Source organism: Clarias gariepinus, chromosome 24 (genome assembly GCF_024256425.1).
Source record: "Clarias gariepinus isolate MV-2021 ecotype Netherlands chromosome 24, CGAR_prim_01v2, whole genome shotgun sequence".
NCBI classification, from domain to species: Eukaryota; Metazoa; Chordata; class Actinopteri; order Siluriformes; family Clariidae; genus Clarias; species Clarias gariepinus.
In genome coordinates, this window is record NC_071123.1 from 19,724,393 (window position 1) to 19,743,906 (window position 19,514).

Here is a 19,514-nt window from a genome sequence, read left to right on the forward strand (position 1 = left end):
TTGGAAGATCCACCTTCTTTCTTCCTCAAGCTCAGGCAGCAGGTGCTTCTGTAGACGAGCAGCCGGGGACCTCTGCCAGTACAAACATGTACAGGAGGAAGAGATCCTCACAACCCTCGCAATTTTTTGAGGCATATGAAGCGCATGCAGAACGAAGTACAGCTGTGCTTGAGTCTCTTGTAAGGCCGGACCTGGAGAGATGGCGTCAACTAAAAGAGAGACGCAGACGATCTTTTGAAAAAAAAGATGTTGACCAGTTTGGGAACTGTTGTGGAGGAGCTAAAGAAAATCAGAAGACAACAAGAGCAAATTATACAGTTACTAAAACCTTCTTGAAAACATGGCAAATAAAGCTTATTCTGTTTCAAGCAAATGTATGTACTTTTATTTTCATCTTTCCAATGTTATAAATTGCCTCTTATTTTCAGTTACAATTTCAAAATGCACTTTGAGGTGACACTTCAGAGCTCTTGCCTTGCATTTGTTGCACTTTCATACAATTTTACTAGTAAGTCTTACAGACTAAATTATATTAACTGTCTATAATTTTTAACACTTCTATATGTATTGTGTCATGTAAGCATCCACCCAACAGGTGTCAAGTGAATTTTAGATTAGGAAATAAGGTTATGCCACATGGAATTATGTATTAAATGTTTAGTATTGACCTTTCTGCATTGTTTTCAACACTACAGTAATTAGTATTTTCACCCAATTAATCTCAACTCCTTAATAAACTTCTATATAATAGTTCTCAATGATCACAAATCCATATGACATGCTGAGTCCATGTTTTTTAAAGAAAGATCTTCTTTAAGAACTCGTCCAACCTCTGTTAGACAAAATGCTCTGGCGTCATGCCAACTCCCAGGGTGACCCACACTGATGTGACAGAAGCGGCGCTCACTGTCACAAAATCCAATTAAAATTACAGAATAGAATTGCTTCCTATTCAGGTAGGCAAGGGGATTATCACTATATCTTTTTATTATTATTATTATTTTTTAATGAATTTCTTTTATTTTTGTGAAGCTGCTTTGAGACAATGACCATTGTTAAAAGCGCTATATAAATAAAATTGAATTGAATTGAAATACAGTGTTGGGGAAACCTGCTAAGTCAAATTTCAACTTTGACATTTGCAGCCTTTGGCCTCTGGGCCAGGAGATGTGATGGGCCATGTATGTATTAACATAACAACAAAACTCATGGAGATGTTTAGCAAGAGTAGATTTTGAGATGTTGAATCTGTCTGCTACCCCACGGTGTGACTCCTGATTGGCCAATGTCCAAAGGCAGAAAAGAACACTCTGTGTGACTGGCAGTTTGCTTTGCTGTAAATTCATATAAACAGGACCATGGGTAGTAATGACATCCTGTAAAGGTAGAACATAAGGTTTCAGGAGAATATACCAAACTGTAGTTAAATTATGTTGACTTTATGTAGTTCGCACCTCCACTTGTTCTCTGGAAAGCCTGAAATGACTGCGAAATTCTGAGGGACTGTATAGAGGGACAACCTCCTCCACAAAATGTAGTACTTTTGGAACTAATCTATACAATAAAAACATGTACTTATTATTATTGTACTTATTATATACACATGTATTGTAATTCTAAAGTATTGTCATTCAGTGTTTTTGGTAGAACTGGGATAGATTCCAACAATTAAGGTTTACACGACTGTTGAACATGCAATATAAAAACTTATTTGTATTTGTACTATAAACACAAAACAAGTAGCTTACTCTCCAACAGCTATTACAGCTAATTATTTATTGTTTACAGAAGCCTAACATAACACCACTAAACAAAACATAATTTAATTAAGTATAAGCTTGATTTGTAAAACAGTATTTGTTCAGTTACTTTAAAATGAAATGATTTACACATGAACATATAGTGTTTAAACTTACCGTCGTTGTTCATTCTGCTGCATTTCTTCCAATTAAAAAGGTATTTCTATAGCTTCCAGTTCATCTACAATAAAGTAGGCAAACGCCACGTGATCTGCCATGTTTGAAGAAGCAACGAGATCCCCAACGTGTCCGACTTGACGGCTCCGTTTTCAGCTCCTCCCCGACTGCTTTCGGCTAATCTCACCGATCGGTCTGCACAGCGCAGCATGAGCTCGAACACACCTCATGTCTCTGCTAGCGGTGTGTGTGTGTGTGTGTGTGTGCTGGGATTTGGTGTGAGAGCTCTTTCAAACGTTTTAAACCATCCTAGTGCTTTTTAACTCTTTTTTTTGTCTGAAACACAATTTAAATAAATAAACTCCTCTTCCCGACAGCGAGCACACGGAATTAATAGTGTTATTCTCTGTTGTGTGTCGTGATGAGGATATCGAGCGGGAATTGTCTCTATCCGGTAAAATAGTGATCAGTGTGAGAATGGTGTCTCTAAAGTGTAAAAACCCCGCGCTGAAGCATGTCGTCTCCTTTAGGCGTACAGTGCTGATGTTTCTGAGAGAGTCCACTCTAGACATCTCATTCAGAGGAACACATGAGGGAAAATCATACACGAATCATACAGAATCATACATCGTACACCAGCACCGGGAGCACGAGCTGTAGTGAATGCGGGGACATCGGGCAAAACTGTTGAGGTCTTATGCAAAAACAAAAAACACAAACAAATTTATTAAATTGGGTGTTTTCCTCTTTCTGCACTTTGTTTTCTACCTGTTCTTCTTGTCTCCCTTTTGTTCTGATTGAGAATTTAGGAATAAAGTCTGTAAACATCAGTGGTGACAGAGACAAATGAATGTGCAATAGTGAGAGATCTAATAAGTATACTCTTAATGCTCTGTAATACTCTTACAGGAAACACATTAATGAGACTAAATGGACCATGTAGTGAAAAGAGTTTTTTTTTTTTTTTTTTTTCAATGCAATGGTTCCAAAACTTTTTAACAGAACAGGTTGTATCAACTTACCAACTAATACAGTGTATTCCAATAATAACTGTAAATGCCTAGTTTATACTTTTGGTTTTAGTGTGTGTGTTTTTTGTCAGACAACATATAGTTTTGTTAAAGACAAAAATAAACTATATTGCACAATTTCCATGCATGTTCTGTTATAATTAGAGAACTACAGTTCTCTGTGTAACAGGATTCAATTTTATTACAATTAAACCTGATGCTATATGTAACAGAGATGATTACACACGAATATACATTTTGGGAACTTTTAGCCTCTCCAGATATGATAACCCAGTGCTGCCTATGAATAAAACCTATGACAACAATACCTTCCATACAATTAGCTAATTATGAAAGTCACGGCTGTTTTTTTTTTTTTGTGACAAGATCAGAACAAATTACTAAGTAGATGTTAATGTTGGCTACAGGGTGGAATATCATCTGCTGTTCACTCAGGCCATCTTTGTGTCAATGGCAACACCAGAACTTGCAGGATTTTAATTGCTGAAATCCAGCTTCATCCTGGTCATTTACACTTAATGTTGTATTAATTATTGTTGTTGAGATTAAGATATAAATAAACATATGAACATTAGAGGTTAGTTTGACACTGTACTAGTCCCACATATTTTAGATTAAAACTAACTACAGTAGTATAATCTCAGTGTAATACAAACAGTATTTATAGTAATAGAATCAAATAATAATTTCCACTTTCTGTTCCAAAAATATGTTACTATTTAATATAATTTAATAACATTATATTTAATATCCTTCAGTCAGCGCATGTATGCTTTGTACATGGCATGTGGCAGGTTTATAGGCGTCATCTTACACATGAAGAAACTCTGAGTAGATCTGTAATGATCTTATGTCTTATACTGTAATTACATCATTGATTCATAAACTTTAATAAGAAGATTAAGATTTAAAGTTATATAACGTGTTGCTGCAATTGTTATAAAGTGGGAACTTGAAAATAAATACAACCTTAAAGTAATAAGTGAGATTATCATTGGTAGGTAAAAGTCACATGATAATTTAAAGGTGGAGGGCCAGTGTCCAACACAGTTTGGTGATTCTTCTTCTCAAACACAGCTGATTTAACTAATCTGTTACAGTAATTAGTAGGTTCAGTGGGTGTGTTTAGGTGTTGGTGAATTACAAACTGTGCTGGTCCTTGGCCTTTCAGGACTGGATTTGGAATCCCTTGGTGTAAGTCATAGTAAAGCAGTCTACTTGTTACACAGATTATGAAATGAATAGTAATGAGTTCTGATATTTCATAATCACCTTCAAACTTAAGAAGTAATGGCTCCCCTAGTAGATTTTTTTTTTACATTTTTCTGATCAGATAAACTTTAGAAAATAATAAATTATCTTGGTCTCAATTCATTATGGTGCAGGCCATAGAGATTTCGGTTCCGGTTATGTGTGCATGTTACTACCGTGTTTGTGTTCTACCATTGTGTGTGTACAAATTGTTCAACCATGCATTTCCAACCAAAACACTAAAAAGCTTTGCATGTCATTTCATGCATGGTTTTAAGATTTTATAGTTTTGAAGTGTGAATGCAATCAAGATCTAGGTTGTGTACTGTCTATCATACTTGTCATAAGGTGATGTCATGAACATGCAAGGTTTGTCTTCTCTGTAGTTTACTGGGTTTCTGATTTAAAGATTGAGGGTTCGAGCCCCAGCATTGCCAAGTTGCCCCTCCTGAGCCCTTGAGCGAGGCCCTTAACCCTATCTGCTCCAGGGGTGTAACACCTTTCTCTGGTGCTATGCTACCTGCTAATCCATAGGGTTTTATTCTTTGCTCTCTCCATCACTGCAGTGTTGCACACACACACACACTCTCACTCAAACACACATTTTTGTGTGCATAAAGAAATCAAACTATTCTCACATGCGCTGTGGCATTTAGACAAGGCCGCGTACACAAGAAAGTACACTGGATGAGATGCTTCGTCAGTAACACTAGCTGATCCAGATTGCCCGTATTCATGTGTTGTGTATGTCTGTGCTTTCCTCTTAGGTTAGTCCTACAACATTTTAAGAACTAACATAGTTCAGAATATTTTTTATTAAAAAATGTATCTTGACATGGACCATTTACTGCTTCATTGTTTGCTGTTTGTTCTTTTTGTGTTTGCTTGCCAGGGAAGATGAGGGAGAATAAGACCTACAGATGACTAATGTAACCTACTGGATTCCAACAACAAGGAAGAAGTAATGCTGACTACACTTAGATCGTCCACAAGGGGGCAGCATTGAAGCATGAATAAAGCAGAACAACATTCATAAAAGAAACTTACAGCTTTTAGACCTCCAAGAGCTCACACTAAACACTCATACTGTAAATGTTAAAAGGGAAAAAAATTACGTAAAGAAATCGAATTGATGAGTAGATATTTATTGAATAAAAAAAATATTACATACAGATAGGTGGACGAAATTAATTTATTTTCTGCAGTTTATGACAAAGCAGTGTTTATGACATTCTTTAATGTTTAATGACTTTTGGCTTAGTTGTTGTACACCTATCAGTATTTAATATGGAGTCCTTTCTTCTTTAAAACCTGCTGGATCTAAAGTGATAAAGACGTCTGCAGTACTCTGGTGTCACTCACTCAGTCCATGGCTGCTTCATCACTTCCTAAGGATCATCTACACAAATTTACCACATAAGTTCACAATTTACTCGAGAATTCCTGAGTTATTTTTGTGCTGATGTGGACAATCAGGCTTCAGAAAGTAAAAGTTCTGCCACATATCTGTTTCATCAATTAACTAAAGCAGCTGATTGTAATTAGCACAATTAACTCTTCAACCAGATCAACTTGAAGTAATTAGTGACATCTGTTTTGTGCTCAGGGAGAACCATGTATACTGTCCTAATACTTTCGGCCACCAATGTGTCTCTCTGTCTCTGTTATGTGTGAGAGAGAGTGAGAGAGACAGAGAGATCTACTGTTACTGCCGTTTTGTTCCTGCAGCACTTAATTCCTCCCCGTCCTCACTTAGGCGGTGTGTGTCAGTAATATTACACTCTGTAACTCTATGACTCTGATTATTTGCTATAAAACACGTCCACCTCATGGTGAATATATTCATGACTGAGCTTTAAAATATCCAGGGAGTGATCAGACCCAACACCACCACTGTCACTTACTTTATTTTACCTAATCTGGTATTTTTAACTCTAGTTCCTGAATATCTGCATTAACAACGCATGTAACATAACTTACAAACCTACCTAGCGGGGCTGAATCTGGGGCGGGGCTGCAAGTGCAAGTGCAGCCCCGCCCACATAGATTCTTATTGGTTGTAAGTAAATTAATAACATCGACGCAGGCTGCAGACAGGGGTACTTGGAAGTCTTAGACACACAGGCTACATATGTTGCAATCTAAGACCTCACCAGCAGGGGGCCTCATGGAGCAATATGAAAGTAAATATATATTTTTTAATGCTTAAAAAAACGTATATTTCATATGCCTTTATTTTTTAATCATTATGTGATTATACAAATCTATCTCTCAATAATATATTATTTATATATATTTAAATAATTTTATTCATAAAAAAGAAAAAGAAATCAAGTAGGCTGAGGTTTTGTTGTTGTTTTTTCCCTCTATTTCTGAACTCAGCACCTTGTAATGTGTCTTTTGTGCTTTGTCTCTGGTTTCAGGCTCATTCCTGCCATGTGGCCTGTGAGTTCCCTTATCAGATACATTATTGTGTTTGATTGTTACATGATTAATCTGTACTTGGATGTAACACTACTGATAGTGCGCATACTGAGGAAAGGCGTTTTTCCACAAACTGCTAAAACTAAATTGTGACATGAATTAAGAATCTTAAATGAACATAAGCTAGATTTGGACAATAAAAGCACCACTTAATTATAAGAGATAAAAACTGTTTTGAAAACAACAATCATGCAAAAATGAAGGATGATTCATTAAGAAATTGTACAAAATATAAACAAAATATCTATTGTTATTGAGATCACAGCACATGAAAGCAATATATGGCTACAACATGGCAGTGTTGATCAGAAATGAAAAAATACTCTCAAGTTATTTCAAATATGGATTTGCTCAGAGCATCCCACCACAATATATTTTTAAGTTTTTAATGAAACCATTCCAACACAAAACAAGCAAACAAACAAATAATGGACAGAAAACATCTGTAAAACCATCAACACATCTGCACTTACAGTAAGAATCAGTAGGTTCTCTGACACTTTATTCTTTTTTTAAATTCAAATTCAGTACAAATTCTATTTGTCACATACATTCATAAACAGTCATACACAGTATGATATGCAGTGAAATGGTTGTATAACCGCCCATGACCTAACAGTCTGGTGATTGTGCTTCTAGATGTTATAATACTAATTATAGAAGCAACTAGTGTTTTGAGGATGTACGACAACATGAACTGTAAATATAAATAGATATAATGGGCTTCTATATTCACATATTATTTTGTCAAAATTCTAATGTATAAAAAGCATAGAACACATTGAGGCATAATATTATTTCTTATGAGAGAGAGGAAATACATTTACATTCTCCTGATTAAACAAAAGGGTTCTAGCAGACAAGAGCCATGTGGATGTATATTCGTCTGGGTACAGGATATAGAAGGTGTTACCACATAAGACATCAGGAAGCACAGTGAGGGGTCTGTTCTCAGGGCACAGGGATCTTCTTATTAGATTCCTTCTTATTATCCAAATTTTCTGACATGTACTGTACATGGGTGGTCTCCGTCTAGACCAATACTTCCATTGTAGTGTTGTAGAGCTGCCTGGAGCAAAAAGGCCAGGGATGATTTATTTATTTTTTGTCCCAGTTTAGTCCTGTCTTTATTTCAGACTGTTTAAGTGTCTGTGGCTTTATAAACTCTGTTATCCAGTGACAAAATAGTCAGTCAATGTCTGAAAGATTCCCTTCGACACTTCTCCTGTTACAGCTGCGCTCTCTGACTCTGAGCTGCTCACAGCTTTCCCATAAACTTCTTTACGTAGACTCTGAGTCTCTGTGAGATCTGAAAGTTTCTGTTCAAGAGTCTCCAGCTCTCTGTTCTTCTCCTCCATCTGTCTGTTGAACTCTTCTTGCATCTTTGTTTTAGAGGCCAAAATGTTTCTCTGGAGTTCAGGCAGGATGATCTTTATGAGGTCCATCCTGACCTCTCCCTCATACACCTCCCTGATCTCCTCCATCTCCTGTTGGTGCCTCTCCTCCATCTCTCTCCTCTCCCTCTCTCTCTTTTCTTTAAGTTTCTTCACCTTTTCTTCCATTTCTGCCCTTCGGTCTACCTCTTGTTTCAGCTCCCTCTTAAGTTCTTTCTTTTTCTCTTCATCTCTCTCTTCTTTCATCTTTCTCTCCAGTTCAGTTGTTCGGTCATTCAGTTGTCTGATGTCTCCTTCATGCTCCTGGATTATTCCTTCCATTTTTCTCAGAGAGTCCTGCACCTCCTTATCTATTTTTTCCTTCACTTCAATTTCCTCCCTCATTCTTTTCTCTTCTCTTTCCCTCAGGATCTTAGTCTCCAACACTCTAATCTGAGCTTCTGTCTCCAGGTAGATCTCACTGCTGTAGAATTTCTCTCTGCTTCCTTCCACCATTTTCTCTATCTTCTCCAGCAGCTCTGAGACCTGAGAACCATCGCCACTCTGCTTAATGTTGAGACAGTGAAACCTGTTCCCACATTTCTCCACCAGTCTCTGGACCTCCTGGTCTCCTGATTGAATAAACTCCTCAATGTTCTTCTTCTGAAGTTCATCAGTGACATTGAATATGATCATGGTGTTTCTCCAACATCTCTCTCCAAAAATATCTTCCATTTTCTCCAGCATCCCTCTCTCCTCCCCTGTAGACTGCTTTACAGGTATGACCAGGAGGAAGGCGTGGGGTCCTGGAGCAGACAAATGGACACAGAGTCCCACGTCATGTCTCAGCTTCTCTAGAGGGAGTCCAGGAGAGAACCAGTCAGGAGTGTCCACCACAGTCACCTTCCTCCCAGCCACCTCCCCCTGTGTGCTCTCACTCTGCTGGGTGGATGTAGATGTAGCTGTAGATGTAGCAGCCTGGTTCCTCTCCTCTCTGCTCAGGATGGTGTTTCCTGCTGCACTCTTCCCAGACCCCGTCCTCCCCAGCAGCACCAGCCTCAGTTCTGCTACAGGAACCGACACTGGAGAATGTGGACTAGACGACTCTCCACCCACTGAAATTTAAGAATAAATAATTTAATACAGAATCATTTACTTACTGCATTGTGGTGATTATGTTGTTCTCTTGTGGTGGACTGTAGGACAATAATGATTAAATCAGGTAAGCCTAAGCCTTTATGTGAAACAAATTTAAATTCCACAACACAAATAGTTTTTTTAAACAGCAATAACATGTGTTGAGCTAGAATTAAACCTTTGTGTTATTGGAAGCCCCACCCATGAGTGATCTTTGCCCTATCACATGACAGAGACCAATCATGGCAGGTGAAGGCTAACATGTGCTTCTATTTCTCATTATTTGTTACTGAGACTGTTTTATGCCAGAGTTACAATATTGATCTTTTCACTGTAATCTAATTAAGTGTCTAAATCTGCTTATTCTGTCTCTTTATAGACATCTACTCCTAAACTAGTGTTGAGTTACACACTGAACAACTAACATTAATCACTTACATGTAGGACGATGTCCATCCGTACTGTTTCTTCTCCTGATTGGTGCTGCTGAGTCCTGAGTCTCTCCACTCACTATGAAACATCAGAACCAGTCAGAATGAGAGAGAAATTCTTCTATAATTAATCACTTTCACTGTTTAAATTACACTTCCTTACAGTAGCTGAAGAGTTGCATCATTAAGTATCATTACAGTATATTTCAGGTTCTTATATATAATTCATTAGGTGAAGATTTAATAGTTGTACTCATAAAAAAAACTTATTTTAATTAATACAAGTAACAAATTACTCACTATTTGGATGTAACCCTCCCTTGCTGTTTCTTCTCCTGATGGGGGCTGATGATTCTGGATCTGTCTGTTCCTGCAGCTGCTTTGTTTTCTCCTCTAGAAGTCTCTCTTTCTCCTGAAGCTGTTTGTCTCGTTCAGTTAGTTTGTTTTTACTGGATTCCAGTTCATTCTTTACACTCTCCAGTTGTCTCTTTTTGTCTTTCAGCTGTGTCTGATTCTCCTCTAATGTCCTCTTTGTTTTACCCAGTTCATCTTTCACCTCTCTGAGCAGTGTGTCCTTCTCTTCCAGTGTTTTATTCTTCATGTTAAGTGCATCAGTTCTCTCATTTAAAAGTTTCTCTTTCTCCTGCAGCTTTTTGTCTCCCTCCTTCAGTTTGGTTTTACTGGTGTCCAGCTCTTTCATTACACTCTCCAGTTGTCTTTCTTTCTCTTTCAACTGAGACTGATTTTCTTTTAACATGTGATTTGTTCTATCTAATTTTTCTCTTACCTCTCTGAGCAGTGTGTCCTTCTCTTCCAGTGTCTTGTCCTTCATCTGAAGCATTTGTTGATTTTCTGTTAGGCATTTGTCTTTCTCCTGAAGCTGTTTGTCTCTCTCCATTAGCTGTCTCTCTCTCTCAGTTAGAAGTCTCTCTCTCTCTCTAAGCTGTTTGTTTTTTTCTGTTAACTCAGTTTTCTGTTGCTCCAGTACGATCATCATCTCCTCTAGTTGTCTCTTCTCATCCTGCAACTCCTGTCCCAGTGTCTCCAGTTTGTTTTTACTGGTTTCCAGCTCTTTATCTGTGTTCTTTAGCTGTGTTTCTTTCTCACTCAGCAGTTTGTTCATATTCTCCAGTTGTGAGATTTTCTCTTTAACTTGTTCAGTAGCATGTTGAAGTTTATTATTAGTTTCCATTAACACTTCGTCTCTCTCAGAAAGAGTCTTCTCATTAGTCTCTAAACGTTCTTTTAGAATCTTCAGCTCTTCGTTTTTCTCATTTAATTCTTTCTCCTTCTCCACAAGTCTGTTGTCCTTTTCCTCCACTTGTATTTGTGTCTCCTGTATCTGTGTGTCTTTCAGTTTCAGTTGTTGATCTCTCTCATGTAGAGCTCTGTCTCTCTCCTCTAGCTCTTTACTCGTCTTCTCTAGTGTTGTATTTGTATCTTTGAGTTGTGCGTCTTTCTCCTCGATGATTTTCTCTCTGTTTCTCAGTTCTGTATCTTTATTCTCTATTTGTCTTTTATAATCCTCCAGCTGTTGGTCTTTATGTTCCAGTGATTTTAATGCTTCCTTCGGGTCTTTAAAATATTAAGCAGGAGAGTGAACTGAATGATTAATGTGATCATAATCAGTCATCAGTTACAGAAGTACAGCTTGTTATGACTAAAGCCAAAATTACAATTTGTAATTATTTATTAGAAAAACTAAAGTGAGAAATTTAATTAATTAGAAACATTGACTGATTGATTTTGTTAAAGTAAAACCAGGGAGGTACTTCACACTCTTACTTATTATAATATCATCACATTTTATATACCTAAATGTAGGTCAGTTTAAAACTGGCTAAATATTTAAGGCTTTAATTTTAATGTCTGTATAATACATGCTTTAGAGCAGGGGTTCTCAACCTTTTGAAATTTAAGGCCCACAATAGAGAAAAAGCATAACATGAAAAAAAGTAAATAAATTAGACTGTAATGTGTTTTGCCACCGTCAGCTGTAACGATTAAAATAAATATTCCATTTCCCACTAGTGAGACACCTGGACTTTCTTGGAAATAAGGAGATCAAGCCTAGGTGGGACGGGTGAGAGGCTGACATGCAGAGTAGCACTCAATGTTGTATTAAGTTTGTTTTGTGCTTTTGATTTCCTGACAGTCACAGTGGAAACTCTGACTGATATAAACAGGTGGTTGTAAAAGGGAACAGAAATGTGATTGTCCATTTTGACATGGATGGACACTGACTGTCAGGTTGTATTCAGAATAAATCAATGTCAACTTGTTAGAACTGAAGCTTCAGCCTGCTGTCTGCTGATTCATCCATCAGTTCATCTTCCAACACAGTGGACAGAATCATGTCTTCTGAAGCAGAATCCACAGATAAAGGGTCCAAAAACCAAACAATTCTTTGTTGTCTGTCCATTGAAAAGTAAAACTACAAATCATCCCTCCTTGACTCTTCTGTTGCAAAGAATAACTTCTCTTAGTTCTAAAAGGTGATTAAGCTCACGTCCTCTTGAAAGCCATTATATTTCAGTGGTACAAGAACTGCAGATGATCTGCATCTAGTCTTTCACACAGAGCTGCACAACACCTTGAGTTCAGTGCATTTTTATAGATATAGTTCACCATTTCCAAAGACACGTTCATGACTTCATGCAGTTCTGGTGACATCTGCTTTATGTCTAGACTTTCCCTATGTACAGTAAGAGACAGTGTGTCCACTTGGTGTCAGGGGTTCTATCTTGGATCTGTTTTACAAAGCCACGATGTATCCCTGTCATCAACTTAGCTTATTGTCTGTGCAAACACCATTACAGTATTTCCAATCAAGCCCTTTTTTAAGTAAAGAAATCATCAACGTAACTTATAACATTATCTCTAAGCCACTGTTCTTGTGTAAAGCTCTTTGCAAAAAAACAAATCTTTATACAAATTACTGTCCATGTGGAATCTAACAAAAACTAACAATAAAGCAGCGTTGCTAACGTTAGTGAACTTGTCCCCCTGTATGGCAAATTATAGGTGTGTCTTTATTCTTTCCACAAGTTGACATTCAATGTCATCACTCATGAGAACAATTCTTCTGCTCATGGTGTCAGTAGACAGTGGTATGGACTGAATTGTGTTTGCAGTGGGTTCCCCATTAACTCCCTGCACAAATCTTAACCGTTATACAAAACAAGCTCCATCTATATGAGCAGAAACCAAATAACTATCTTTCAACAACGCTTCTGACTGCACTGTTAATATTGTGATGACCTTCTGTTGTGCCAGAAACACGACCGTTTTCATTAGAAAATATTCTTTTGGCTTCCCAACACATCTTGGGTGCTTTGTGTTTAAGTGTCTCTGAGCTTTGATGGTTTTTTAGCTTCATTTGACATGATTTCAGAACATTCAACACACTGCCTGCCACTATAAATACACAATTAATGTATTTAACGTCACTGAATACATTACAGCACATGTCTTGGAGCATTCACTAGCACAGGTTTATCTCCCACATCATAATTTTATTTCAAAAAGTTCCTTTTTTTTGTAACTGTGTCCAAACATTAGCTGGCTAGTGGCAAAACATTTGTCTCTATCTGATGATGTGTCCATCGTCACTCTGATATTCTAATGTAACAGTACAACAGCCACGCCCCACTGGGTGAGAACGCCAGCTTTAGAGCAGGATGTCAAACTCAAATCACACCCAGTACATGTAAGCATTATTTAACATTATTTAACAGCCCATAAAATACAACTATTTATTTTTAAATATATTTTTCTGTTAATTAACATCTATAAAACTAGGTATTAAGTGTAGGATCGAGTCTTAAAAAAAGAAGAACAAAGTAAACAACTGTTTAAAATATCAACTGATAACTTTAGTTATACTGATGCTGTTTTTGTTTTTTGTTTTTTTAGATTTTTTTTGGATTTTTCCGCAACATCAAAAATATCTAACATTAGGAGATTCATGGAGAACTCACACAGGACTGTCTCTGTTAGGAACTGACATGTACTTAGTCTCCTGTCTCTCTCTCATCTTTACTTTTCCCCAGCAGACTGTATTTATTGCTCTGTACACTGGGTGATGTGTTTCAGATGTGTTTCAGGATTTGGCATCAATCACTGAATCCCATTTAAGGTGTGTTTGGACCCAGCGCCTTGAGTTTAAAACGTGTGACTTAGATTAATTCATAGTTACAGATATTAAAAGTTAAGTGTGCATAGTGAATATTACCAAGTTTTTACTCCTCCATAAACACTTTCTGTGTGCTTTCTCTATAATATTTAAATAATGTTTATAATAGAGAATATAATAATAGAGAGTGTGGAAAAAAGTTGTGAGTTTCAGATGCTTACTGGAGATTTCACTATTGAACCTTTTACTGTTCACATGATCAGGTGTGTTTACTTTTGTAGCTCCTTCCACACTCACCAGTCTGTAGAGCCGAGATCTTCATTTTCATTCTCTCATCTTCTGTCCATTTTTTGTTACTCTGTGAAAGAGAATAAATCAGTGTGAAGGTTTTATACCTGACTCCATACTTACTATAACTTAGTTTTTTTTTGCTCCATGATTCATTTTATGTTTAAACAAATTGTTTACAATCATATTAATAATTATGACATCAGTAATCACAGTAAATTGTTAACTGTCATGTTTTCCCTGTGTATTTCTGTTGTGTGTGTTCTGTAGGACTTTCATGTTCATGTTTGTTCCAGACTTCAGTTCCCAGTATGCATTGCACCTCACATGTCAGTCACATGATGTTAATTGTGATCACCTGCACCTTGTTTAGTTTAATTAGTTTGTCTATTTAAAGTCGTGTTTCAAAGTCTTCTGTTTAGAACCTAATGTATTTTGTTTTGTTTGCTTGTATTAGCTTTAGCATTAGCATGATCATTAGCATTAGCCTTTAGTTTGTAGTCGACACACTGTCGTAGTTTACATGTGTTTAATGTATAAAGGAAAAACTTTTTTTATTTAACATATTAATCTGTACTTGCATCCTGCCTGTTAAATGTCATTAACAAACAGCTCAATGTCCATGTTTCTATTCAATGTGTCAGTCGTGTGATAGTTTTTCTGACCATCACTGTGAGCTGTAACCATAGTAACCCATCACTCGGTAATAGACTTATTATAACAATTTAAGATTTTTTTTAAGCTGCTAGTATCAGTAAGAGATTTATGAACATTAATAGATTAGTACAGTTTACTCACCTGAATAACCCAGACGTCTTTTTCTTGAGGATCTGACAAAAAGACAAAGAAAGTTTGATTAGATTCCTAAAAATGCTTTGGTAATTTTTGTAAATGTCTCTGTATTATATGGAATAGTATTAGATATAAACATTCTGTGGCTGTTCTCAGTAAATACGTTTTATCCTGCATTAGTTTGTCTCTCTTCTGTTCCTCTGCTGATTTTGGAAAAGAAATGGCTTTAGCTTTATCATATTAACTCTGTAAGAAACAAATTTACTGAATCACTCACTCACATTCTGTTATAATCTCTTTCATGCACTATTATCTAGCGTGGACTCTCTAACTCACTTCTCTCACAAAGTTATATACAGTACACTACCTGGACAAAAAAGAAAAAAACAGTAAACTTTATGAAAAAATTGATCTGAAAAAAATCATAAACGAACGTGATCAGATATAAAACACTTGGAGAAGTTAAATCATTAAAAAAAATCATCCTCACTAAAATGACTGTCAGAAAACCACTTGTTAATGAGGCTAATCAGAACAAAAATAATCTAATTAAATGTACTGAATGACCAGGTTATTACATCAATACATCATTATTCTTCCCAGATGTCCTGGACATACGCTGGGCTCTGTGAGCATGAGGAAGCATTTATACACAGGAATTATCCACCACATTACACACCATAAGGAAAGCATGTGATCAAATGAAATATTAGTGTGTGTGACTTTTTGTAATATTAGTCAGTCTCAGTAACTTCAAAAAGGAGTTACATATTACTATGAAATTACAATCCAATAAAAACCTTCAGCTTTGTATCTCTCAGTATCAGTGTGTAGGTCAGGTGTGTGTGTGTGTGTGTGTGTGTGTGTGTGTGTGTGTGTGTGTGTAGAACACTAATGACAAACTAAACAACAGCATGATGAATGTTCTGCCAGCGATCACAGTCTGTTGTGTTCACTACACTATGCTCATGATGCTCATATATCTATGTGCTATTGCACTCTGAACACACAGCACAGTCCAATCTATTTCATCTGCACAATAAATATATTATTCATGCAGCATCAACACATCACTATCAGAGAAAAGGAGTTTATACTCACCTTCTTCTGCCCCCTGTAAAAGTAAATAATAGAGAGTGAAGATTTACTGCATGATTACAAATGTCAATTGTTCCATGTGAAAATGTGAAAGTAACTGTTACTCTGGTTAAAATATAGCTGATGTGTGTCTTAATAAAAAAGAGGAAAACTAGACAACAATCAGTCATCACACACAGTAAATCTGTATAATGTAGCATTGTGCTAATATACCGCTAGTTCCCCTTAAGGAACAGAAATATCTTGTGATCATCCTGAATCTCTCAATGACTATCGCCCTGTAGCCCTCACCTCAGTAGTGATGAAGTGCTTTAAACGCCTGGTCAAGGTCTTCATCATTTTTTCATTACCAGACACACTGGACCCACTACAGTTTGCTTACCTTCCAAATCGTTCTACTGATGATGCCATCTCTCATCTCCTCCACACATCATTTACTCTTGCCTTTACTTTACATTACTTACACTTGGACGCTAGAAGGGGGAATTATGTGAAAATGCTCTTCATCGACTACAGTTTTGCATTTAATACCATAATTCCCTCCACACTCACCACCAAGCTGGAGCACCTGGAACTCAGCTCATCTCTGTGTCAGTGGATCTCTCATTTTCTGACTGGCAGACCACAGGCAGTAAGGATGGGCGGACATGTCTCAGCCTCTATCACTCTCAGCACTGGAGGCCCCCAGGGTTGTGTTCTGAGCCCCTGCTGTACTCTTTGTACACATATGACTGTGTGGCCACTACCAGCTCCACCACCATCATAAAGTTTGCTGATGACAACGTCGTGGTGGGCCTGATCTCTGATAACAACGAGACGGCCTACCTGAAGGAGATTAGGAATCTGGAGAACTGGTGCCAGAGGAACAACCTCCTTCTAAACGTCAGTAAGACAAAGGAGTTGATAGTGGACTTCAGCACTAAGCAGGAGAGGACCTACCAAACCCCCGTCATCAATGACAGCCCAGTGAAGAGAGTGGACAGCTTCAAATACCTCGATGTTCACATCACGCAGGACCTGTCATGGTCCTGTCACATCAACACCATGGTGAAAAAGGCCCGGCAGCATCTATACCACCTCAGACGCTTGAGAGACTTCAGACTGCCCTCCAAGGTGCTCAGGAACTTTTACTCCTGCACCATATAAAGGGCATCCTGACAGGAAACATCTTAACCTGGTTCGGGAACAGCACCATGCAGGACAGACGAGCTCTACAGAGAGTGGTGCAATCAGCAGAGCGCATCATCCGCACCAAGCTCCCTGACCTGCACTCGTTCTACAGCTGGACCAAGGCCAGGAAGATCGTGAAGGACCTCAGCCATCTCAACAATGGACTGTTCTCTTTGTTGAAGTCAGGGAAGTGATTCCGCTCCCTGAAGGCCAACACAGAGAGACTGAGGAGGAGCTTCTTCCCGCAGGCGATACGGTCTCTTTATCAGTACACCACACAGTACCGATCCACACATGTGTTTTTTTACACTCACTCTGGACATTCTGGACATTTGTTTACACTAGTGGCTACTGCACAACTACACTTCGTGGTCATTAGTTAAATCACTCAATCACAAGCGACTTTAAATAAATCACTTTAAGCATATTTGCACTGCACAAGACACTTTAAATATGTGGATTGCACAACCCTGGACATGACCAATTCCTTTTTACCATTTATTCTAACTTCATTTCACAAAAATGACATAAATCCATACCTACTTTGTACAGCTGTTTTCTTTTTGTTCTATATTTCTTCTTATATTTTCTATATTGTGTATTTTTGTTGTACAGTTATTTCATTTTAACTTTAATTTTATATTTTTATTTTATTTTTCCTAGTTACATTTACTTGTTATTTTATTTTTCATATTCGTTTTTTATTTATAGTCTTTTATTTTAAGGTCACGAGCAGTTGTCCAAGCATTTCACTGCATATCGTACTGTGTATGACTGTGTATGTGACAAATAAAACTTGAATTTGAATCAACTGTTCCATCCAGAGGAATCCTGAGAAATGTTATATTTTTATTCTTATATGATTCTGTATGAGATTCTGATAGAGTCTGGCAGTGGTGTGTGTTATATGTTACATGATTGTTGTGTCTTTTACTCGACATGGTAAACATCTCTGTCTACATTATTGCAGTGCAGTGGGGTTACACACAGGTGCATTGTGGGAAAGAAGCTGACTGATGGAAGGCAGCCATCTGTGTTTTTATTTGATTCCTGAATCAAAATGTAATAAATTGTGATATGTTAACAAAATATCAGTCTTTCTCATTAGTGTTAGTTCAGTTGTTTACTTACCCCAACAAAAACTGCCATTTGAAACAACAGAGAAAAATTTGATGTTAGATGAAATACAAAGAAAATAACTTTACAGTTACAGTTTGAACTGTCAGTTTACATTTACAGTCACAATAGATGCTAAACAATCTTCACTCAACTACAGTTGTAATGTCTGTGATGTAACATGCATAACAGCAGATAAAAAATGTTTTCATGTTAACTATTAAATATTCATAGAGTGTATTTCTTATTCTAGTTAAACATGTTTCTGATCAAAACACGTTTCTGCATTAAAAACACCATGTGAAGTAAAAACGCTGAGCATCACAATATTATAATTACATTTCTATCTGTATAAAGGAATATACAGAGAAGTTCTGTTGTTTTCCATAAATGTCCATGTCTCCAGTTCACACAATAGTTCTGGTGTGATTTAAATCCATAGTTTTATTTTTATTTCACCCCTTTTATTTTTGTACTTCTTTTATTTACCTTTAAGCTAACTGTTATTTTGCTAAAATAAATATTTTGCTTTTGTCGCTCCATTGCTCACTTAATAAACTGATATTAAGAAAATTTCTGATTGATAAAAAAAAATTATCAAATAAATCACTATTTAATTAGTATTTGTACAAGCTGCTGCTTTTAGGCCCTTGTGCAGGTGTGTATCAGAGTGAAAAACACACTCACTGTTTATTGGACTAAAATAAACTCCACTCCACATTAGCACCCTGTATACTGAACCTCCTACTGAATACTGAGTGTGTGTTTCATGTACTGAGATGAGAAGCACAGATGATGATGTAGAGTTTATACAGAAACACTTACCCCACATCTCTACTGTAATCTCCTCTGTTCTGTCTCCATCAGTGACCTGACACAGGTAATGTCCATCATCTGACTCTGTACAGTCTCTCAGCTGTAAGGAGACGTTTCCTCTCTCCAGCTCCTGAGTGAACAGACTCACTCTGCCCTCGTAACGTCTCCCCTCTGTCACCTGTCTGTTCTTATAGACACAAACACAGTCTGTCTCCTTAAACCACCGGATCTCCATGTTAACAGCACTGATTTCAGGAGACAGACGACACGAGAGAGTCACAGCAGAGTACTCCTCTGTACCACTGGGCCGAATGAGTTTAAACTCATCTGTGTAGGAAACACACACACACACACACACACACACACACACACACACACAGTTAGTTAAAACTGCTATAAATAAAACAGATACATACTGTACCTCTCTGTAAATGTAACTTACTGTTTGCAGTCGCCATCTTTATCTCTTTCTGTCG

The 19,514-nt window shown here is 37.2% G+C and overlaps 1 protein-coding gene across 1 annotated transcript; it reads right to left on the bottom strand.

Moving 5' to 3' along the window:
• Window positions 1-7,808: 7,808 nt before the first annotated feature.
• LOC128512613 (trichohyalin-like) lies at window positions 7,809-19,273 on the bottom strand. The gene is made up of 6 exons (XM_053485966.1): window positions 19,048-19,273; window positions 14,845-14,876; window positions 14,056-14,116; window positions 9,924-11,198; window positions 9,631-9,702; window positions 7,809-9,170 (listed from the first exon to the last, which is right to left on the bottom strand). The coding sequence occupies exons 1-6, from the start codon at window positions 19,271-19,273 to the stop codon at window positions 7,852-7,854; spliced, it is 2,985 nt and encodes a 994-aa protein (XP_053341941.1). The 3' UTR covers window positions 7,809-7,851.
• Between the last annotated feature and the right edge of the window lie 241 nt (window positions 19,274-19,514).